Source organism: Notothenia rossii, assembly GCF_949606895.1.
Source record: "Notothenia rossii genome assembly, chromosome: 2".
NCBI classification, from domain to species: Eukaryota; Metazoa; Chordata; class Actinopteri; order Perciformes; family Nototheniidae; genus Notothenia; species Notothenia rossii.
The window spans coordinates 27,700,644-27,722,958 of record NC_136904.1 but is presented as its reverse complement, the minus strand read 5'-3'; the positions used below and the strand labels follow the sequence as shown (position 1 = coordinate 27,722,958).

At 39.4% G+C, this 22,315-nt stretch overlaps 2 protein-coding genes across 4 annotated transcripts; both read right to left on the bottom strand.

The window, feature by feature from the left end:
- Window positions 1–1,135: 1,135 nt before the first annotated feature.
- bbs4 (Bardet-Biedl syndrome 4) lies at window positions 1,136–15,120 on the bottom strand. Of its 3 annotated transcripts, none has more exons than XM_079660819.1 (16): window positions 15,030–15,120; window positions 13,794–13,836; window positions 10,421–10,500; window positions 8,895–8,958; window positions 8,603–8,714; window positions 8,258–8,330; window positions 7,961–8,014; window positions 7,741–7,868; window positions 6,790–6,844; window positions 6,598–6,666; window positions 6,251–6,403; window positions 4,646–4,817; window positions 4,327–4,396; window positions 4,077–4,221; window positions 3,196–3,400; window positions 1,136–1,884 (listed from the first exon to the last, which is right to left on the bottom strand). In XM_079660819.1, exons 1-16 carry the CDS (start codon window positions 15,087–15,089, stop codon window positions 1,730–1,732), a joined length of 1,638 nt encoding a protein of 545 aa, XP_079516945.1. In that variant the 5' UTR covers window positions 15,090–15,120; the 3' UTR covers window positions 1,136–1,729. The 3 variants fall into 3 exon arrangements, with proteins under 3 accessions (XP_079516945.1, XP_079516946.1, XP_079516947.1); XM_079660821.1 differs by having other exon boundaries at window positions 1,764–1,884; window positions 3,178–3,400; XM_079660820.1 differs by lacking the exon at window positions 10,421–10,500 and having other exon boundaries at window positions 15,030–15,112.
- A 149-nt stretch (window positions 15,121–15,269) lies between these two features.
- Window positions 15,270–21,964, bottom strand: scamp2l (secretory carrier membrane protein 2, like). Its single transcript, XM_079660850.1, has 9 exons — window positions 21,781–21,964; window positions 20,976–21,053; window positions 20,785–20,871; window positions 20,003–20,132; window positions 19,762–19,890; window positions 19,055–19,214; window positions 18,338–18,439; window positions 17,688–17,805; window positions 15,270–16,952 (listed from the first exon to the last, which is right to left on the bottom strand). The coding sequence occupies exons 1-9, from the start codon at window positions 21,940–21,942 to the stop codon at window positions 16,797–16,799; spliced, it is 1,122 nt and encodes a 373-aa protein (XP_079516976.1). The 5' UTR covers window positions 21,943–21,964; the 3' UTR covers window positions 15,270–16,796.
- Window positions 21,965–22,315: the final 351 nt, after the last annotated feature.

The window sequence follows — 22,315 nt, the reverse complement described above, 5'->3', positions numbered from 1 at the left end:
GAGAAATCTAGAAGTGAAACCAAGTTCAGACAAGTAATGTGTACTTGTACATTTACCACGGTTCTTACTGCAGTATTTTTACAGGAACCCTCAGTTGCCACATACTGAAAGATTATTGATGCAAAGCTGAATATCTGTGTATGATGGATTGTTGAGGGAAATCATGTCCTTTGCAAAAACAAAACATAATCAGTCTTTGGAAGGCTGAACTGAGTGGGCTCTTTTGCAATGGAAAAATACTTAAACAACTACTGATGATGTTGATGAACGTCACTGAGGCAGAAACAATTGTCCATTGTTCAAAATAACTTTTGGCCCAGGTGTATATTATAACTCATGACAAATTCCATTTTGCCTGACCCAAAGGTTTGCAATCAAATAATACACAATGACACAGACTTTTAAAACCAAAGCATTGCACTGCAGCACAAGCATGTCTTTGCACACAATCTCCAGCCATGACTGCATCATGATGACAGACATCCCATGGTGCAGTGCGACGCAGAGAGTCCTAACTTTGTTCCATATGCCTCAGACAAAACACTATTATATCAAAACTCTGAAATAAACTTGAGTTGCAATAATCAATAATCATTCAACATAAATATTTGTAAAAAAACACCCAACTTACAGTTAATGATCTCCAAACAGTTCACAGCAGAGTTCAGTGAGCTGGGAGGTGATTGCTACTATGAAAGCTCTTTCTGTATTTATTATAACACATTTTGAAAGTGTTTGGGTATAATTCTTACATTTTGAAATGGTTCTATTTCTATTCATTTGTTTTTTTTTTGCAGTCCCTCAGTCTCTTAACTTCTAAACCAAAACATCAGTGGTTTCATATTTATTTATTTAATAATAATAATAATAATAATAATAATAATAATAACAATATATCAACACCTATTCCACTGTATGCCTTTACCCAAGATGTTGAAAGTTTTAGCATGAAGGATTAATTATTTATTTGTAACGTGTCCTCCTTGTTCAGAACATGTATCAGTGTTAGATAACAGATTCACTTTGAAGCTCTGAAACAACCCTGTCCCCTGTTGTCTGCAAAGCTTAATAATGGAAAGCAAAGCATGACACAAGAAGACACAAACTGGACTTTGAATAAGAAGCAACACAGACATTCTCTTTAAAGTCTCTTGTTTTTTTATTAAATACATTACTCTCTATAAACATACCATGTATCCGCATATAAAAGCGTGTCCCTATTTACACTCAACCCTCAAAAAGAGCCATATTAGACAGACAACCTGTAACTATCATAACATCCATTTCTGTCTTAAGATCTCAGTGATTGTCGAAGCAGTTCCTTAACAATGTTCATATAACCATTTTGTTGAAAAGAGAAGTTCCTAAAGTTCCATTGAAACGTGTTGGACATGTTCACCAACCCTGCCACATCGACATCTACAAGAAAAACTTGATTTCCTCATCTTGCATGAAACAGGGTGTTGGTTTACTGACATTCAGTAATCCAGCAATAAATAGTATGAACAAATTGCACATAATAGTTGACCTTTTCACTGTAAAGGAGGACACATGTCAGTGCAGCAGGTATTCAAACCAGAAGCACATCCCCTCAGCCTTCATGTCTGACTACAAGGAGCTAGAAAACCACTAATAGCTTGAGTGCTGTTTAAGAACCTTGATTTGGCTCCATAAAACCAGCGTGATCTTATGACCAAGATACCTAGTAAGATGCAGATAGCAGCTAAACTCATTCCTCCAACTTAGATCTCCTCTTGGAGGTTTTGGGTTTGGGGTTTTCTGACTCTGCAGGCAGCGGGGAGCCTGGAGGATCATCGGGGGGGCTGGGGGCCAACTCTTCATCGGGCTCTGGCTCCAGGGGCATGGAGGGGCCTTTGGAGGCTCCTGAGAATAACAAAGAGTCGATACATTGCTCAGAAAATGATTTAGTTGCTTAAAACCTGCACAGATGAAATAGCTAAACATGTGATTGACCTCCATGGTTCAATGCTATTTTAAACTGCTGGAACTCGCAGGTCAGAGTTCTCCTTTTGGTAAAGTTGAATTAAGTAGATATACCCTATTATGCAGAAGTGAGAAAATACATTCTTAGAGTTTATTCTAAGTAGTCTAAAATGATTTCTCATTTTTGTTTTTGACTCAAGAACAGCTCAAAATATGTTTTTGACAGGTTTGTTTTCTAAGTTACATTTTAATCATCTGTAAAAAAAACAGTGTAAAAGGTGATGTAAAATGTTAGAGTTAGTGGGCTTCTGAATGCCTGCGAAAAAGAACATGTACAACCAGAAGTTACCCTTTAAAAGATGTATACCATTACAAATAACTTCAACTCATAATGCTCTGGCAGATATTTATTTTCAAACCCAAACCAGGTTTCAGGGTTAAGTTGTTCATCTTCATAACCACAAAGACACAGTAAAGTAAGTCCCTGCCTGTTATATAGGAACCCTGCCACAACATGAATTACAGACACCAGTGAATAGGTACAAGCTCCACTTTAAATATCCAGTATCATTGGCACTAATAGTAAACTGTTAACCACTAACTAGGCTTAAAGTGAACGTACAGGCTTTATTTACATTTTCCTACAAATTGCAGATAGATGATCAGAGATGTGTAAAATGTCACTGAACATGGATGCATTGTTCAGCTCTTATTAGCTAAATAAAGGTTATAGAAAACACAGCTTGCAGGCTCATGTTGAAGAAAACACTCCAGTCCAATTACATTTGAGAGCTGTAAGCCATGACAATCATTTCAGAGTAACCTTGAATTTATTTGCTTAACTTTGTTTTGTTTTTTTCCAGCCCGCTGACTTTCTTTTTGTTGCCAATAATAGAGAGTATACTGGCTGGAGGTTAGCTTTTTCTCCCTTCCATATTCCATTTGGCCTGAGCCCATATATTCACTCTGCTACAGTGCAGGTGAGAGGCTGGGAGCTCACACAGAAGAGATATGTCCATGGTTCCATTTCAAATGAAAATTGGGCTTTGGTTTATTGGAGAGAGGTGGAGGCTGTGCAATTCTTCACCCCCTGCACTGAGGGTGTAACACTGGACTTTTCTGATAAGAAAAATGACATTCAGCCTTGCACTGGCTCATCGCAGTTCTGTCAGATATCTAAACGCATAACCAGACACCGAGTTGACAGAATATTAACTGACACCTTCCACAAACCTTAATGGTGGTTTGTACCTGATGGTAGCTGCATGTTCTTGTTGTAGCTCGCAGCAGAAGACATGGCTTGGCCCAGAGCTTGGTTGGTTCCAAGAGCAGCTCCGGGGGCTTTGGTGGCTGCTGCAGAGTTGGGTTTAGATTTGGACTCCTTGTCTGGTTTAGTCCACACCAGGCCCTCTGTCACCTGCAGGGCAGCCCCCATCTTCTGAGCCATGTCCATCAGCTGTTGGTGACAAGTAGACCACTTAAGGTACGGGTAACTACTGCTGATTTTCAGAAGTTAAAGGTCACCTATTATGCATAATCCGCTTTTTCATGTCTTTTATACATAAGCATGTGTCCCCTCTGTGTAAAGAGATTCTGAAGGTTTCAGGAACAAATATTCTCTCTCTTTTTGTCCTGATCCATTTATATAAAAAACCTGTCTGAAAATGAGCTGATCAGATGTTGGCCACTTTATGATGTCATAACGATTTTTTGGCTTGTGTAACCAAAGTAACAGACAGAGAATCAGCACTTTTGAAACCGGGCTGAAACAGAGGGGTTTATGGGATGCTGTTTGGTATTTCAGCCAAACACTTCAGAGACATGTTTTGTATATATCTGAGACCTATAATATATTATTGAAAAACAGTATAATAGGGGACCTTTGATATCAACAGGATCTAAATTACAATCCAAATATGTGTATATGTCCATTCAAATGCTCAACGTTTTACTGTGACATCTGTTTCAACAGTCACTTTACCACTTTCATTTGAGTTATTATTATTTTCATTTGTATTCTATTTGATATTTTACCTTGTGTGAATCCTGTTTTTCACTCTGACCCGGTTGCCCCTCTAAACGCCTGCATTTCCCCACAGGGATAAATAAAGGTCCATCTTATCTTCTATTACCTCAGGGTCAAATTCGAAGCTGCTACTGCTGTCTCGAAGCAGGTTGACTTTCCTCTCCATCTCCTGGTACTGATCCAGAGTGGCCTTCTTATCGCCATGGTTATAGAGGAAGATGGCAAAGTTCAGGTTGACCAGAGGGTTGGATCTGTACATACATGACCACAGAGGGAGAAGGAAATAAAACATGAAACAATTAAAGTCTCAAATGAAGACTCACAGTACATTCAAGTAGAAGGCGGGTTAGACTCACTGGTCGATGGTCACAGCTTGTTCATACGCTCTGGTGGCATTCTCTACGTCCTCCAAGTTGGTCAGAGCCACTGTTAGGAATGAGTTTGAGTTTAAACTGAATTACTGTCACATGCAGGAACTGTTCAGTGATTCTTCAGGCTCTATGTGTTGTGTGTGCTTTACAAAAGGTATAGTATGCACCTTTTGTAAATAATTCAATCAATGTGAAACAGTCACTGAAAAACGGTTGCCACTATTTTCCCACCAGTCTTCTATTTGCTCTCTTAAGCAAAATCAGCAGTAGTTACCAGTCATGAATTATTTCTTGGCCACAGTACCTGCCAGCAACATGTAGAGGTCGCCCATGCGTGGGTTCAGGTTGATGGCTGCGCTGAGGAAGTGGAAGGCAGAGGCGTACTGCTGCATGGTCAGGTGGACCAGACCCAGGTTGTACAACACCTTCCAATCAAAAGGAGACATGTAGTGAGCCCGCTTCAGGCAGCTGATGGCCTGTGGAAACATGAAGTTAGGAGAGGAATCAAACAGCTGACAGATGTTCATCTAAATCATATATCATCCCAAGAAGAATGGAGAGTGAGTAAGCATCGAGAGCCAACCTACAGCACAGTGTAGAATGCCTGAGCTGGGTATGCTATGAGAGTATATCAAAGAATAAAGCCCCAGTCTGTGGCCGGTGTACGAATGATATAGGTCAGCGCTGATGAGCGTGTTTCAATTTGGCCAATAGAGGAGGGATGTATTCCTGGTTGTTTTTATGGACTATGGGGTGGAAAAAGTAAGCAAGCATAACTTTCAATACAACAAGTAAAACAATGAATGCAATGTTAAAGTATTGCATTCAACATCCGAATCAAAGGTTTAGTTTGTGACCATTATTAATGATATGGTACAATGCTTTGACATATCACACAAGGACGCACATGAATGTGTGTGACACAAGAGTAAGGGTTAGATACTATTCTAGTGATCAGCAGGGGGCAGTAATACGGTAAGGTACACACTAATGTGCCAGCAAGAAGAATATTGCACGCTAGAAGATATGGATGACATAAACAATGCAGGTTTAGACTTTAAAAAGGAAATGCTTTCAATATTTTGAATGTCCTCAAGTAGCCAAGTCAGAGCCCTGAAGGAAATCTGATAGAACACCTGTGGAGGGACTTGAAGAGAGCAGTCCATAGCCGCTCACCACAGAATGTGACTGAACTCGAACAATTCTGTAAGGAAGAATGGGCAAACATTCCCCATTCTAGGTGTGCAAAGCTAGTAGAGACGCATTCAAATAGATTGATGGCTGTAATTGCAGCAAAAGGAGGCCACATGAAGTATTACATCAGGGGATCAGATGACTTTTCCAACCTTGTTATTCTAGTTTTAAATGTTGTTAATGTTCAGAACTGTCGCCTCTTTTTTCATTAGGTCGATGTTGTAAAGCTACATTTGTAAAGAAAGTGGGAAAAGTCTCTTTTTTGTATGGGTTTCTATTTCAGGCTGTACGATAAATAAAGAAAACATTTCAACGGGGTATGATGATTTGCTATAGGCACTGTCATAAGTACCGTAATTTTCGGACTATAAGGCGCACCTGAATATAAGCCGCAGCAGCGGCATACCACTCTCGGTTCCACTTTCACTTTTGCGCGCTACCTGTCTCACTCTTTTCCGGCCTCCAGCTTTTCCTGCTGGAACCCGCCGCTTAAAGGTGGGGGTCCGCGGACCGGCCATAGAGCCCATAGAGTTAAAGGTGTTGGCCGTTAGCTGTAAAAATCCATAGATTAGCCGCACCGTTATATAAGCCGCAGCGTCGAAAAATAGGGAAAAAGGCGCGGCTTATAGTCCGAAAATTACGGTAAACCTCTGTTTATTGGGAGAACTAACTTCATCAGCCTTTAACCAGTGAACCAATAGACAGCCTTACTCACAGCTACGTATTTCTTTTTCCCAAAGAAGCACATGCCGATGTTGTTCCAGAGGGGCGGGCTCTCAGGCACGGCACAGGCCGCCACTCGGTACTTGTTCATGGCCACATCAAAGTCTCCGTGGGTCTGCATCATGCTGCCTGCAGCCAGGATGGCCTGCCATGAAAACAATCATTAGAGGTATTAGAGGAAGATGCAGCCTTTGATCGTGCACATGATGAGAGACAGTGCCACCTGACAGAGAGTGACCTTTTACTTTAACTGAGTTGCTTTAAAAGAATCTAATGCACTCAGTAGGAAATTGTTTTAATACCAAAGAATGATGCGTTTACCCACAAACACCCACATACCTTATAATTGTTGGGGTCAAAGGTGAGGGCATTTCCAAGGTATTCAAATGCTTTTTGGTATTTTCCGAGCTGGCAAAAACACAACATTAAAAAACACAATTTAAATGTTTCTATTCTGAGTCGTACAGTGAATGCCACTCTTATCTTGTTTACACTTCATTTCACTTGAAAGGTAATTACAAATCCACCAACCTGTAAAAAGAGCAGGCCCAGAGTCGTCAGGAGTTCAGTGTTCTCTGGAGAGAAGCTGAATAAAGAAGGAGACTAGTTAAATGAAACATGACACTTTATCTATGCCTGTAATCCCATTTAATTCCTGCACTTATTCTTAGGCACACATAGTTGATATTCAAGGAATCTGCTGATTCAATCATGGTTTGATTCAGCATAATTGTGGAGTATTAATTATGACCTGTGGGGATACGATGGGGCTCGGAAATATAATGGTAGACAAGAGGCGTATCTGCATTAAAATAGGATTCACAGTGGTATGTCTAATTCAAAGCAACATTAGTATCAGGTGGTTGATTAATTCATTTAACCCCAACAGGAGGTAGCAATAATGAGCTCTATTATAGACATCAATGTCATTTCCCTATTTACAACAGGGCATAATGTTTAAATATTCAACATGTGAATAGAAGTGGAAATGAAAATAATTCATACTGAACAGAAAAATGCCCTGGGCTAAACTGTGGCTAAACTGGAGCTTTGTGTGAGATCGGATGAGAGGCACTTATTAAAAAGAGCTCCACAGAGCGAGAGGCGGTAGATACATCAAGACAAAACCCCTCGGAAATAACTAACCTTCTCTAAAAGAGCATGTTTTATGTCTGTTATCTCTTGAAGTGTCTTGAGACATAAAGACACATGTCATACCGAGGCTGTGCAAGTATGAACAGTTATAAATTAAAGATTAGTTTAAGTTTTGGGTTAAATGAAAAAAGCTTTGTCTTGAAAAAAACATTCTAGACCTGAAATGTAACGCTTATCATGGATCAATGCACATGTCTGAATTGTTTAAACATGTATTTCAGGTAACCATAGTCAAAGAATATTGAACTAAACGCCTAGAATGTGTTTAAAAATGCTACTTTATAGATTTCTCTTTAAATCCTCATTGATTTCTTAATATGTACTTACTCCACTGCCCTCTTGTACACTTCAATGGCCCTGTCCGTTTCTCCGGCCAGTAGATGAACTTTCCCGAGCATCATGAAGCTCTTGTCGTGCTTGTTTATCTGGAGAGCTATGTTAAGATGCTCCTCAGCCTGACAGACACAGATAACATAAACAAGGATCAAAGCACTTGGGAATAAATACAGTTTGTAATGTATAATGTCAGAAAGATCTGTATACTCACATTTTTGAAGTCTTTGATGAAGAAATAGCACAACCCCAGATTATGACTGATCTCCTGGGGTTAGAAAATGTCACATTATAAATGGGGCATGCTTAATTAAACAGGGAGGGATAAAGGCTGTGCCTAATTCAATTTACAAATATTGAAGCTATTTAAGACAACAGCTCTGTGGAAAACTAATTCTGCAGCATTTCCGTCATTTGAATTAGAAGGGACAACTTGATTGAGAGTGAAAGACACCAGGCCCAAAAACACTTTAAGGCAAAGCAGAAACTCAGTGCTAGAGCTTTCTTTTACCCAGTCTTTCTCGTTGAGCCTTGCAGCTTCATGATAGAATTCAATCGCTGCTTTGTGCTTTCCCAGGAGAAATCTGCGGGAAGAATAAACAACAATAATCCATATGAGATTTTAATCAATCCTATCACAGCTTGCTGAATAACTATTCTTATTTAACAGTGATACATAGTCAGCGGGGGTCAATTAACTATTCCCTACGGTGTTATAAAAAGTACTGGCCATAACTGGCCCACTTTTATCACCAAGTATTTATCTCCTTTATCTGTCTTGTGAGCTAATAGAGATGGGTTGAGGATCCCCTGCCTCGGGGGGGGGGGGGGGGGGGGGGGGGGCTGTTGGACTCACAGTGACCTGGCCACTTGCTTGAGGTTGTCAGTGCTGCTGGGATTAAGGATGGCGCAGCTCTGAAACAGCTCCAGGGACGGCTGGATCTTGCCCTCAAGACGCAGGATTAGAGCTGTTGTAATTAAAACACAAAAAAGAGAGGATCTTCATCAACACAAGGAAGTAAAATCGCAAAATAGGAAAATATGTTATAAGGACAACCACAGAGCCTTCATTTGGTGTGGCACTAAATTAACATCATAAATGTGACACACGTGTGATAGGAAATTGTTCATATAAAATAACGGCTCACCTTGAACATAGATGGCATATTCACACATCCCATTAGTCTCCTGCAGCTGTTCTTTGATGATCGCCTGCAGGACACAGAACGAGAGACAATTCTAAAACTGAGGTGGATGTTAACGTGTGTGAATAGGACTACTGCAAAAAGGAAAGGTTATTTCGCCTGGATGCATAATGCGTAATATACCAACCCCTGTATATCTGCTTTGCAACAGATTGAGGGCCTTATTTCTGCTATTTTCCTGACCTTAAAATGTGTTTTGCCCAGCTGTGTGTTATTTTGGTGCCCAGTGCAGAGCGCACGGTGCACAGATGGGAGGAGAGTCGCTGACAGGAGGGAGGTTCATCCTAATGAGGCAGTGCATAGCGAGCTGTTACTGTTTTGCTGTAAAATGTGGCTTAAGAGCTTGTGCTGAAAATAGACGTCTCAGAGCCACATCTGTTTCTGGTCAGTTGCCAACCTGATCATTTAGTCCAAAAAAGCAAGAATACTAGAGCAAATGATATTAAATAATAGAATATTGCTCAAATATAAATACAATATGAAAATGTAACATCCTCCAGCCAGTCAATGTATTTAGATGGCCGTCAATTTGTTGAAAGTAGCTAAGTCAATCTGCATTTGTCTTTAAATTATTATTAGGGATTTTACAGTTTCTGTTGTCCAATTACAGTTGCACATACAGTATGAAGATCCTCTTTTTATGTTTGGAAATGTTTAGCCTCTGATTAAAAGAGTACGTCCTGCTATCTGCTGTAGAATATAGAACAACCTTATTGTAAAACCACCGTGTTTCTGCGTGTGCCCTTCTTCAGGGTCATCAGAAAGTGATCATGAGCCTAACAGGGTTTAATAATCCAGAGAATCACATGCGTCCATCAAACTTTTTAAATGTTTTAAAAATGTGGGTACAAGGCAAACGCTGTTATGCCAAGTTTAAGACATGATGTAACCATTTGCAATGTGAAATACAGCAGAATTAAAACTGTAATAGTGTTGCGATTATATGAAACGCTTCACCAAATAGATTTCTATTAACAGTTTCCATCATCCTTGAACTCATTTCCTTGTTAAAAAAAGACCCACACCACACCGTGCTGCTCCCACCATCCAAACAACAGTATGATTCCTGAGGAAGCACATTCTGAATGTGTTGAGCTCTTGTTGCCACTGTATGTTATTGTGATTGACTTCATCATTAGCAATGAGACTAATGATGTGACTGGCGGACAGCGAACCAAAAGAGCAGGTTTGCTGGGATACCCAGGACTCACAACGAGATGCTTCTCACTGCTTGGTGCAAGAGGATTCCATTAATATATCTTACAAGTCCAGACATGTATTCAGAGACTTAAGTGAGTACCTACGGGTGTCATGTGCACATAATGCAGGTCAATGCAGTGAATTGGATCATAATAAAGTACAGTGTTACACAGAACCCTGTACATGCCAGGCATTCATTATCTTCATTATTTTTTAAAAGGTCAATCAGACTGAGCCATTGGGACAGCGGAGGAATGACGGTACTTTACCTTACAGGTATCATAGTCTTTACGGATATAGTGCTGGTGGATGAGCCAGTTTCTCCTCTCAACAATGGGAAGTTCTGGAGCTGAAAGGAAGAGACTATAATTTACATACAAAGCAGGCACACTTTAAAGCTTGATACACTTGACTGTTCAGATAATGTCTTCTTTAGTGGATAGCTGAATGATTAATCCTGAAAGCTCCCTCCTTTGGCAGTCATTAGCAGGTCTCTGATCTGACAGTTAACACAGACGTAACTGTTCAACGTAAATCCACAGGCTACATTTAAGTCAATTCACCAATCAAACTGCAATGTCGTATTTCACAATCAGACAGCTCAGCCTCATGAGCTATGTTAACTCTTTTTTAAATTAATGAAGACTTTTTTTAATTTGGCAGTTGAACAAATAATGTTGAGAGCCCCCTCCCTGTGCCGTCACCAGCAGGCCTTTGATCTGACAGTAACATAGATGTTAACACTTCAACCCAAAACCCCCGGGCTAAACAATAATCAATTCACCAGCCACGCTGTAAATGTCACCTTGTAAGCAAGTTTTTTCGTTACAAACACTGCTTTTCGCCTCGGAAGGTTGAGAATTTCTCCCTGTTGCCAGGGCAACAATGTATCTCGCAAGCCAGGTGCTTGTGACAGAACAGAGAGGGTGCATAGACAGACTGAGAGAGCGAGGCTGCAGGAATGAGCAGCACGATACAAAGCCAGCTTCAGAAAGGGTTAGGTAATGTGAAGAACCCAGCCACAATGCTCCAAGACTTCTCAGCGTGATACAACGTTTCATTCCACAAGAAAAAAAGCGTAATTCCTATTTGAGCGAGTTTGATTCTGGTAATCCTGTTATCTTAGACCTGCTACTTTCCTCTTAGGATAAAAATAGGACTCAAGGCAGTGTGGAATGAAGTTCTCCACTTTGAGTCTGCCACCGACATCAGGGGATATCATTAATGATCTGGCTGTGTAAAAATACAGTGTGAATTATACCAAAGCTGCCTTCTGTTTTTTTCTGTCAGCGCTTCAAGCAGTACTGTGTTGATTTGCCACCAGAACTAGAGCCTCTTCCAAAAACTTCAGAGGATGCTCTCCACTGCCGAGTGTGAAACTGCATGGGTTTCACACGTTTGCCTCGTCAAGATTCGGAACGGCCCTATTTGTAGCACCCTAATCCGCTTTCTTCCTGCTGAGACAGCAATAATATTCTTGTCTCTGGGTTTCAGACGGGGCCCTGTGGCGCTCCAGTGTCCACACACACAAAGCAGGGCGTATTTGGTGGAGGAGAGACGGGATACATGTGTGATGTATTCCTGTAATAACTCTATGAAAGAAGGGTAGAAAGCAGCTCAGAAGAAGAGCACAGCGTGAGGTGTTCTAAATAAAGTTTGGAAAAAAAATCCTCCCAAACATGGAGGGATTTTTTTTCATTGTTATATTTGATCTGGCTAATACTAATGCAGAGTTGGCTTCCGTGTGCTTCAACTGTCTGGTTAAAGGGGATAAGAGCAAAGCAGAAGCATGCTGAGATCAAAAGACACATGGAGAGAATGTAATGAATAATACGAGAATCTTCTTTGGGGGGAAAGTTTCACGCGAACATTTTTAAGAGCCCTTGGTCATGTCAAGTCTCATACTCAGCTGCAGACACTTATTCTTCTCGTAAATGTGAAAGAAGTTAGTGTCAAAATGAGGCCGATTGCACTTGATTCTACAAAATTAAATACATACTGTAAAATAATTGTTTTATAAAATGAGCAAAGCCATTGGCAGTGTATTTGTCGCAAAAAAAAAAAAGAGGAATTTCTTGGAGGCATGCTCATATTTCTGAAACACCTTCTTGGTCTTCCCCGCTAACAATGTAGAACTGAATTACAAAAGATGTAAGAAGATATAATAATACACTTCTTGTTAACATAATTCATTTTATGTGTACATTTTATAACCCTAATTACATTTTGTGGTTGTTAAAGATTGAGAAATGGCTTAAGGAGACAATTCAACTGGGAGTTAAGTTGTTTTAAAAAAAAGTATTTCACATTTTCAGAGTGTAGTACAATTAAGTAAAAATTCCCTGAGGTTAATTAAGTGGATTGTTTAAATGTGTTAACTCAGCAGGTACCTCAAGACATTGTGTAAATAATGATTATGTATTTTTAAGTAATGTATGTTTTGATTTCCTATACGTCTCTACATCACATTCAAAGCTTTATATTTCCTTATTATTCTATTTAACAATCAGTTGTATTGTGTTAAATGATTATCCATTCAGGACTCTGCTACTGGATCATCACCGCAAAGCATCCTGACCATATCACCCCCATCCTCATCCAACTGCACTGTCCGACCTCCATCAGGAGTACACCCCACCCCCTCTGCTGGTTTACTATCTGTCCCCACCCCACGCCTCGTCACCATGGGTGCTCTGGCTTTCAGCTGCACTGCTCCAAGACTATGGGACTCCCTCCTACCACACATCGACAGTCTGACACCATCACCACATTCAAGTCCCTCCACAAAACCCCCCAGTTCAGATCAGCCTACTCACTGTAGTACTCCCTGTTATTGTCCTTTTGTACAGTTTTTAACCTGTTTTTTTGAATATTTTATGAATTGTAAGGTGTCCTAAGGTGCTTTGAAAGGTACCATTAACTCAAATGTATTATTATTATTGCAAATATTGTCATATTTGAATGTTTTTTACTTTGTTATGGAGCATGTACAGTAGTACTTTACCTACTGTATACACTATGGTACATTTTTAGGACATTAACCACTTAACATTCAATCTTCCTCTTTCTGTGTTTTCTTTTTCATCACTTACTCATCTTACAGTAATGTAGTTAGAATTGTATTTGGTTTAACCTCCTTAAATTAAACTAAATGAAAGCACATCACAGAACCGGCTTGAATGCCAGGCATTAAAAATAGTACTATGCAATATAATACCAAAGCATTTCCTCAACTGCTGTCATAGGGGTCGCATTCTGTGCAGTGCTGATGTTAATTACCAAGCATTGCCAAACAAGAAAAATTAAAAAGCTTAGTCATGAATAGCAGCTTAACTGGTTAATGGGTCATTAAGCCACATCTATGATGACAAAATATCCTAGTGTAATGTGATTAACAAACATTTTCCAGACAAAGAAATGTCCTGAACACATTCAGCATACTGATGAACATAAGAAGAAGCTTGTTCCAAGTGGTGATGGTAGAAAGAAGGGTGAGGGTGACCTCTGCAGGATGATTAGTTCCACTCACTCTTTGAGTATCCTGTTCCAGTCAAAGGTTTATTGTCAGAAATTTAAATATTGGGAGAAATTGTGTTTTTGAATCGGTGTGTCATATGATATGCAAGTGTTAATGGTCTGTACCTTTAGGTGCCCGACGTTTCTTGGCTTCAGTCGCAACTGGGAGCTGAAATATATAAAATACAACACAGACAAATAAGTAATAAGCACAATACACTCCATTACAGCCAAAATACACTGAACACCATCAATCACAGTTCCCATAGGAAGCATGAGCTGTGGCCACACGGAAATAGATTTCCCCCAGTTTCTAACCGTTAAGTCTGTGTGGTAATACAGGTCAAAGCTTAGACTGGCTGAAATGTCTGCTGAAAAGTTAATATACAAATATAAAGAATATAAATACATTTGTTTCTTGATTGGACACGATAAGCCTAGGAATGTATTGATGTTGTATATGTCTTAGGGACTGCAAGGTGCTAACATGCCAAGTTAAGTAAAAGTATGTCATTAATTGGCCAAATATAGTTAAAAAATGTATGTTTTAAACATTATACAACAGATAGCAAACACATGGAGCCAGTTTATCAGACTAGAAAAAGTGTATGTTAAACAAACAGATATGATCAATGACAAATCTGCTTTACAAGAATTTCTTGATGTGAGAACAAGGTCGAAAAAGGTGTAACACTGTTTCTGAATATTCATAACAGAAGGAGCAGCTTGTGTTTCTTTTTTTACACTTCTGCATGCAGTGGTTTGCAGGCTATGTAGGATTAAACAGCTTTCTTGTGTCAGGTAGATGCAGCACGCATGCTCAATCACAATGTTTTGCTTCGCATCTCTTCTCCATATCCGACTCACTTGTGGGTTGCTTTGCCACTAAAGTGTTGTGCATTACTATTGTCTATACTTCACCACGTCATAAGCGCTAGACGTTATAGCCACAACACAACTAGTATGTGTGGTAAATCCAGCCTCAGTTAGCGCAGAACTGGACATTTATTTACGTTATCTAACCTAAGATAAAACATAAAGCGTGGGCTAACGATGCAGCACTCTTAGTGTAAGGCATGTCTGTAGTTGTTCCCTTCCTCCAGCTGTAGCTGTTAGGTCTCTTGTTTTAGCTTGTCCTTGGAGGAGTGAGATTAAAGTTACCATTAGCTGCAGGTTAATTAACTTAGCTGCGACTTACATTCGGTTAGCCAGGCAGCTAACATACATTGAACGGGTTTTTATTAAGCATGTATTGAAAAGCACATCGTTACGTTTACTTTGGGAGTATCAGAATAACACTTTACCAGTGGCGTTTTTGTTTTTACCCATTAAAACGTTAAGTAGCTTTAGTATTGCACTCACCGCGGTGACATTCTCCTCGTCCGCCATCTTGGGATGATCAACAGCAGAAGCTGTTGCCATGGATACATTGGTGGAATGCGGAGGAGTGGCTGGCTGGATTTATGAATGATTTGACTTACTGTTACAACCAACCAATACAATGTTCATCAAGATTTTAATTCTTCTACGTGTATTTTACATCATGTAGCTAATACTTTTCCTATAGTATTCTTTATTAAACAAGCTATCTTAGACAAGATCCACGTTTTGTGAAATAGGCCAGAACTGTTTATTGAATGTTATAGGGAACCATGTTTCTAGCAAGTATCGAGAAGTGTTTTAAATAAGTCACCAATATGTACAACACACCTTAACACACATTCGGATCAGCAAAGGGGCATTTCAACATAACACTAATTTTCTCTATTAAGTATGAAGACAAACAATTTTTAACAAAAACACTAACAGCCTTGTGCTTAAAGTTGCTGAACTACATCTGCTGAGAGGCACTGAGGTTACACTAAAAGAAAGTGATTCAGTGAAACAGTAACAGTAGATCAGAATTGGACATCGTAACCTACATTCTATATATTCACAGGCAAACGTGAACATGCTAATGCCTAACAACAAATAACAAGCAACTCAAAATTCCAACCCATATGCGACTATTCAGTAACATGACTTTAATCTGCAGTATAATTATTACGGATAACAAGTCAAAATAATGGATAATCAACAAATAAATATTGTGTTCTTTCTGCTCATTAATACATTTTACTACATAAATTAGCTAAATTCTATACTATATAAGAAATGTTACATTAAGAAACCTGAACCATTTGTTTAATTTGAAAGAATCCATACTATGAAAGAAAACATAATGGTATTCCTAAATCAACAAGAATGAAAATGTGCAATCCCACTTAATTTGCCCTAAAAACAACTTGTTTTTCTCACTTCAAGACCAGTGATTAAAACAGTAAAAAGAAAAACCTTCATCCCTTCACCTTCATTAACCATCATTTTTTACAGTGTTATAAAAATGAAAACATAACATTTAGTACAAACAGCAGCTGTTTTCATCAGTAGTGTAAGATAGTAACAGGATGCATCTCATTTAGCCGGGCATCCAGTCATATTATGTGTACTGCATGTATCAAGGTTGCACATAAAGCAGAATGATAAACCAGTTACTCCGTAAAGCTCTACATGCTGCTGCAATGGCAAACACATGTATACATACATACAAGCTAAGTGAATCCATCATTCAATGATGGTTAAACATTCTCTGGTCAAGTATACGTTTTACATAATTCCAACTCTTCTAAAGTTGATTTTTGAGGCCCCAGCATGTTATTTCTAAACAAAATTGTGAGATAGAAAAATCCTATCACTTTCCGCCAGCGTATTTAACAGTGACAGGATTTAAATTATTGTATGTTATCACTGAATCCCAGATCGGTTAAATAGTACGCTGCATATTGCACTGCGTATACTTTAACGTTTATATCTTTAGTCAGATAATGTTGAGTTTATTCAAGTTGGTTATATTGTGATGTTGAAGTTGCCAATATGTTCTGTACTACACCATAGCCCATTTAAAGTGGAAAACGGGGACACTTCACTAGGCTGCTGTTCAAATGACAATACTTTTCTTCATGTTGATTGTTTTTGCCCTCTTCACTAAATAATTACACCCATTCCCTAAACCCGTTGAAGTATGTTAGGACATGGCTTTGTTGGTCAGAGAAGAGACTAGCCTGTAGCATGAAGGATGTGAAAAGCAATCTAATTCCTCTGGTTCCTGCTGAAGGCTCCCTGTGCAGCAGAGGTGGCAGCACTGGTGGCAGCAGTCTGCACAGTGGGGTTGGTAATGACTCCGTGGGAGAACTCCTGCTGGGCCTTGGTGAAGCTGGCCCCGGTCCTTCTGTACTTAGAGTGGACCTAGTATATAGAACATAGGCACAGATAAGGGCAGTGACAAGTTCTAAATGAGATCAACAGATGAGTAGCTCATGTTTTCAGTCCCAATTGTTGAAAAACTTAAATGTCAGCAATATTTTGTGGAAAATGTATTTCACGCCCGCCCCCCTCTTTGATTGAAAATGAATCAGTTATTAACGTCTCGTACCATGGCCGTACTGTAGCTACTGTTGTTAAAACAAATACCTTTGTTTGTGAATAAGTATTTCCCAGTATTTTCTCATGTCTTCACCTAATGAATTGTGGTATTTTTGATTGATTCTTAAATAAGTGTTCAAATAAAATGTTGACTGATTTGCTTAGATCATTTTGAAAATGTTTGACCCTTCGAGGGTTTCTAAATCTTCACATTTTCTCCGATACCTTATTTGCCCTTCACTTTCAGCTGCAATGCAAGTTTATCTGTGTCACTTACATTTTTAGTGTCTCTCGTTATGTTTTTTCTTTGATCTGCATGCGCCTTCACTAAGTTGGAGCTAAAAACAAATATAAGCCAAGTGGGAATACACATATTTATATATGTAATGCGCGCCATGTTTAACTCTAACTTTAATGTTTATTTTCAGGCAACTTCAGTTGATTGTGAGGCACTGCCATCTTTTATATAACTGCGAACATACAGTAAGTGTAGAGTGCTGTTTTAGGGAAATGGATCATGGCTTTATTTCCCTTTGTAAACTTTTTACATTAGCATACCATTTTCAGTAGGATGACAGCCAGGACAGAGTTTACTGTGAAAAAACCGGCCACCACCATCATAACCACAGCCACAGCCAAGTTTTTGCCGATCATGCTGATGGATGCGATCCATCCGCTGTTCGAAACAGAGACAACCAATAAACACGTGTAACTTCACATTTCTCTCTACAATGAGCATTTACTAAATATTTAACAACTTCGAGCATTTGAACAGTTCTGGAAATGGCTGAATTAAAGAGAAATGACCCAACATTGTAACCTGCCCAAGTGACCAATGGAGTAGCAAGAAGTTTGAAGAAGTGAATAATGACAAACTGAAAAGTCTAACATATTACATGACACAGAAAAGAAACCCAAAGAGAAAAGTTCCACACACTTACAAAGCAGCAACCCAGACAAGTTAGGGCAGCAGGAATCTGTCAAAGAGATGCAAGAGAGGAGAAACAGGGCAAAACACACACACACACACACACACATACAGGCGAGAATGAAGATGGACCCGTGCATACACACATTTACTACAGATCTACCCAAATCACACTCAGTCTTAGTTATGAGAATAGAAACCGGTTGAACAACTTTACACCACACCTTTACTTCCACCAAACATGCAGAAGATGATTTAAATAATAAAGGTTGGCACTGACCTGTTTCCCCACTTGGGGATCCCCACAGTCTGGATGATATACACTGCCACTTGGAAGAAAAAGACAAAAAAGAAGAAAAAGAAGCTGAAGGAGCTGTCAGACCTAGAGAGGGAAAATAGAAAACACAATTAAAATGTTTTCATGATGATAATTTATGATTCGCTGCAAGAATATTCTACAAAGATGTAAACCATTTAAATACATTTAAGTGTAGAAGTCACAAAGATGATCAATAGAGCATCATTAATGTTTAGCCTCCAATTAAATACTTGTGTTTCATTAGATATACCTTAATGATTATAATTTTAAAAATTCAGATAATTCTCCAATTGGAAGTTATTTTGGAACCTTGTTAAGATGTAATGCTGTTTAAGATGATTACCTGATGCAAAGATTGTAAGTCTTGGGAAATGATTGTATTTTTATTAATCAAAGCAATGAGCTATGAACCAGAGAATCTGATTTTAGCAATGTCTAATATTTTAAATGGAGTACAGGGTGGCCCACATTAACCTCAAACCCCTCTAGTTGAGTTGAATGATGAGGCTGCCAAGTTTTTTAAAAGTAAAATAGAGAAAGATAAGAACAACACTGCTAATTAGCTCGTCTACATGTGCCCGTTTCTACTTGTACAAAGAAATAAAAACATTAAGTCCTGTAAGTCACGGAAAACAATCAACATTTCCTTGTGAGCACGAGGCAAGCAAAACAGTGTACCTGAAGGCCTTGTAGACGGGCCGGTACCAGCAGATGAAGGACACCGGGGTGAAGAGGATGAACCAGAGGATGGACAGACCGAAGTCAATCCCGTACTCAGCGTCTGCAGTGAAGTAAGCCAGGCAGGCCAGCACGTTGAGGAAGAGAGTGGCACTGTGGACTGAGGGGACACACAGGAAACCAATGTCAAACACACCTCTCCACTTTGGAAAAGCTCAAATTAGGAGTTTTTTGTAATGGGGAGAAAAAAACCTTTGGTACCCTTTTAGAGGAATGAATAGGTGTGAGGTCATTTTGTCAGTATGTCGTTTGTCAAAAATGTCTGACAGACATTGAAGGCTGCATGTATCTACAGATGCTCCAGTTCAAAATGAGAATACATTTTTGTTCAAATGTCATCATATAATGAAAAAGTCCCAAAAACCATCAACAGCATGTCTATGATCGATATAATTGTGACATTAAAGACTTCATGCAATTCTACAAAATGTCAGGGTCATCAGATGGCCTTTTATTGATCCATACTTTATAGAAAACTAGAAATATATGCTTCATTGTAAATGAAATGAATAAATCACCTACGTTTGAAAACAATTGAGTTGTTAACATACCAAACTCTCAGAATCACACCGTGTTATGGATCAATGACTCTTTTATATTGAAAGATAACAGTTGTAAAGATAAATACTGCATGCAGGGGCACTTACACATCCAGAGGTAGTACATTCTCTTGCAGATCCTGCGGTACTCTTCAGGGATGTCCTCCTCAAAGTCCTGATAGAAGCACGGCTTTACAGGGGAAAAACTGGGAAGCGGTGGCCAGTTGTTTTCTTTAGCTGACAGACGAAAAAAACAACAAGTGGTTAAACACGGTGAGCGCTTGTGGTCTGTTATAGTTTGCGTGTACAACAGCTAAGTTAGCTTGCAGCTTCTTGAATAAATACTTACAGCCAGTGTTGAGCCCTCTGCCTGCAGCCCTGTTCTGTATCTCCTGCTCCTTCCTCTCCAGCTCTGCAGCTTTCTTCTCCAGCTCCTCCTGCTGTTTGATCAGGTTAGCCTGGCCAGCTACTGCATTAGCCTGGTGGGTGAAGGAAGAGCTACTCTTAACACTGCTAGCAAGTGGAGGAGCTTGGGTCATAAGATTTTCATTGCCATTTCTACACTGTAGCATATGTGCATATGACCTTTGAATCTTGAAAAATATAGTTGCTGCATCACTACAACCAGCTGCAGGGCTTTTCTATCTAGTGATGCAAAATGTATGAGCTCAACTACAGGCAATGAGGACCCACTACACACCCACTTCAGCCATGTAAGACTGAGAAATGAGCCATTCTGAATAACTGGTACGTTTACTTTTGAAATGTTTTAGGTAGATTATTCTTATAATACTTCTGTAATTTTAGTTAAGGCTTTCTTATTTCTACTTTAATCTAGTGAAAGATCTGAATGCTTTATCCACCACTTAATTTATAATATGTGTTTAATGTTATATCAATATCAGCCTAAAAAAAGACAATTGGTTTGCTCTACTTACTGCTGACAAAAATGACTTGTTAACTTAAAGCTTTGTTATTCCCCTAATCTATTGTTTGGAACATACAATGCAACATTTGGATGCACTTTGGTTATGTAAATCTGAAATGAAATTCCTAAAAAGCTGAAATAAGATTTGACACCAGCTTATTTAACCTTTTTTCTATCTGTTAATGTGTTTGTGTCTGACTCACTTGTGCGCTCTGCTCCACAGAAGTCGGTAGGATGGCGGGTTGAGAGGAGGCAGCTGAGATGGGGATGGTTGTACCAGTGTGGGTTCCCTTTGAAACAAATATGGCTTTTTTATTAACTTCACTTTCTTTCATTGATGAAACAACTATAAATGAGATCAACAGCGTAATAAAAAATTGGAAGAGGAGCTAACCATGTCAGTTGCAGAGAATGGGTTGAACTCCCCAGTGTTTTCAGAGGCTCCGCTGGTGACTTGTGTGATTGAGGCATCCTGAAAAAAGGGCAAAACTTGATGTTATGAGGTGCTGAGAAGCCATGAGCCTTCACTTTATAGTTGGTGCCTGCCATGTTTGGAGTAGGCAGCAATCCACAGAATATCAACCAGTCAAAGAAGAGCACTTATTTGTCCCAAACCAAATGTACTATAAGCCAAAGGCAGGAGCCCACCTGTCTTAGTTAAAATGTACCTATTTGAACAATAAAAGGTGCTTTTTCTTTAAGTAAACATGTCACTAAGTCACTTGTTAACCTACAACCATTGGGTAATATCATTTTAACATCTAAAACACAGAGATTTTGTGCCACACCAAATAATATTGCTATAAGCCTAAAAGGTGCGCCATTACATTCCACATTTCCCCTTGAGGATCAGGGTTACAACATTTACATTTTTACTTCAATGGCGTAGTGAAGGAGTCACAGTTGATGACTAAACATCAGCAGGCACCTGCTCATGTGTGTCTCTGCTTACCTGCGCAGGTGAGCTAGCAGCCCACAGCGTTACCACACTATTTTACAGATACACTTTATAAATAGATTATATTAAATATACAACGTGGCCTACTTAATACCTAACATTCTTACTCAGGAAATACTGAGGCCAAACCCAGCAACCAACCGAACAGGTTTGTGTTGCAGCATATCTCTTTCAGTCTCCACTTCACACGAAAACAGCTTCTTAAAGACTTCACACAGAAACAACAAACACACACACTCACCTGGAAGGGCTCAATATCCATTGTGTCCACGAAAGGGTTGCTGTCAAATCCCGACATTGTGGATAAAAGTTTATATTGTGTGGAATAAACAACACAGCTCCCGTGTCCCCGGCGGCGGCTGCTGCTCCTGCGGATGGTGCGGTGACCTGCGGGTCTGCGCATGCGTGGCTTACGTCACCAGGAGGCTGTCCCTGAGAAGTCTGATACATTAAACTACCTTTACCTTAGAAATTATGGCAATTGCTTTCAATTATGCAGTTTTCGTGACAGTATGAATTCAGGCCACTCACGTGTGTCTAGAAATTAGATTTGTGGTTACTGTACAAAAAGAGGTATTTTTAAAACCGGATTTTGTGTTTAGGGCCATTCTGTTGGATTTAGGTGCTGTCGCAGTAAAGGGTCACCTACAGAAAAATAGGGATACCATATTAAAGGCATGCCCAATTATAGGTTATTTATTTATTTTGACGCAAATGCATTTACGTTATTATTTGAATAGTTTGTAACCCTTTCAAGGTTTATGTCCAGTTGACTT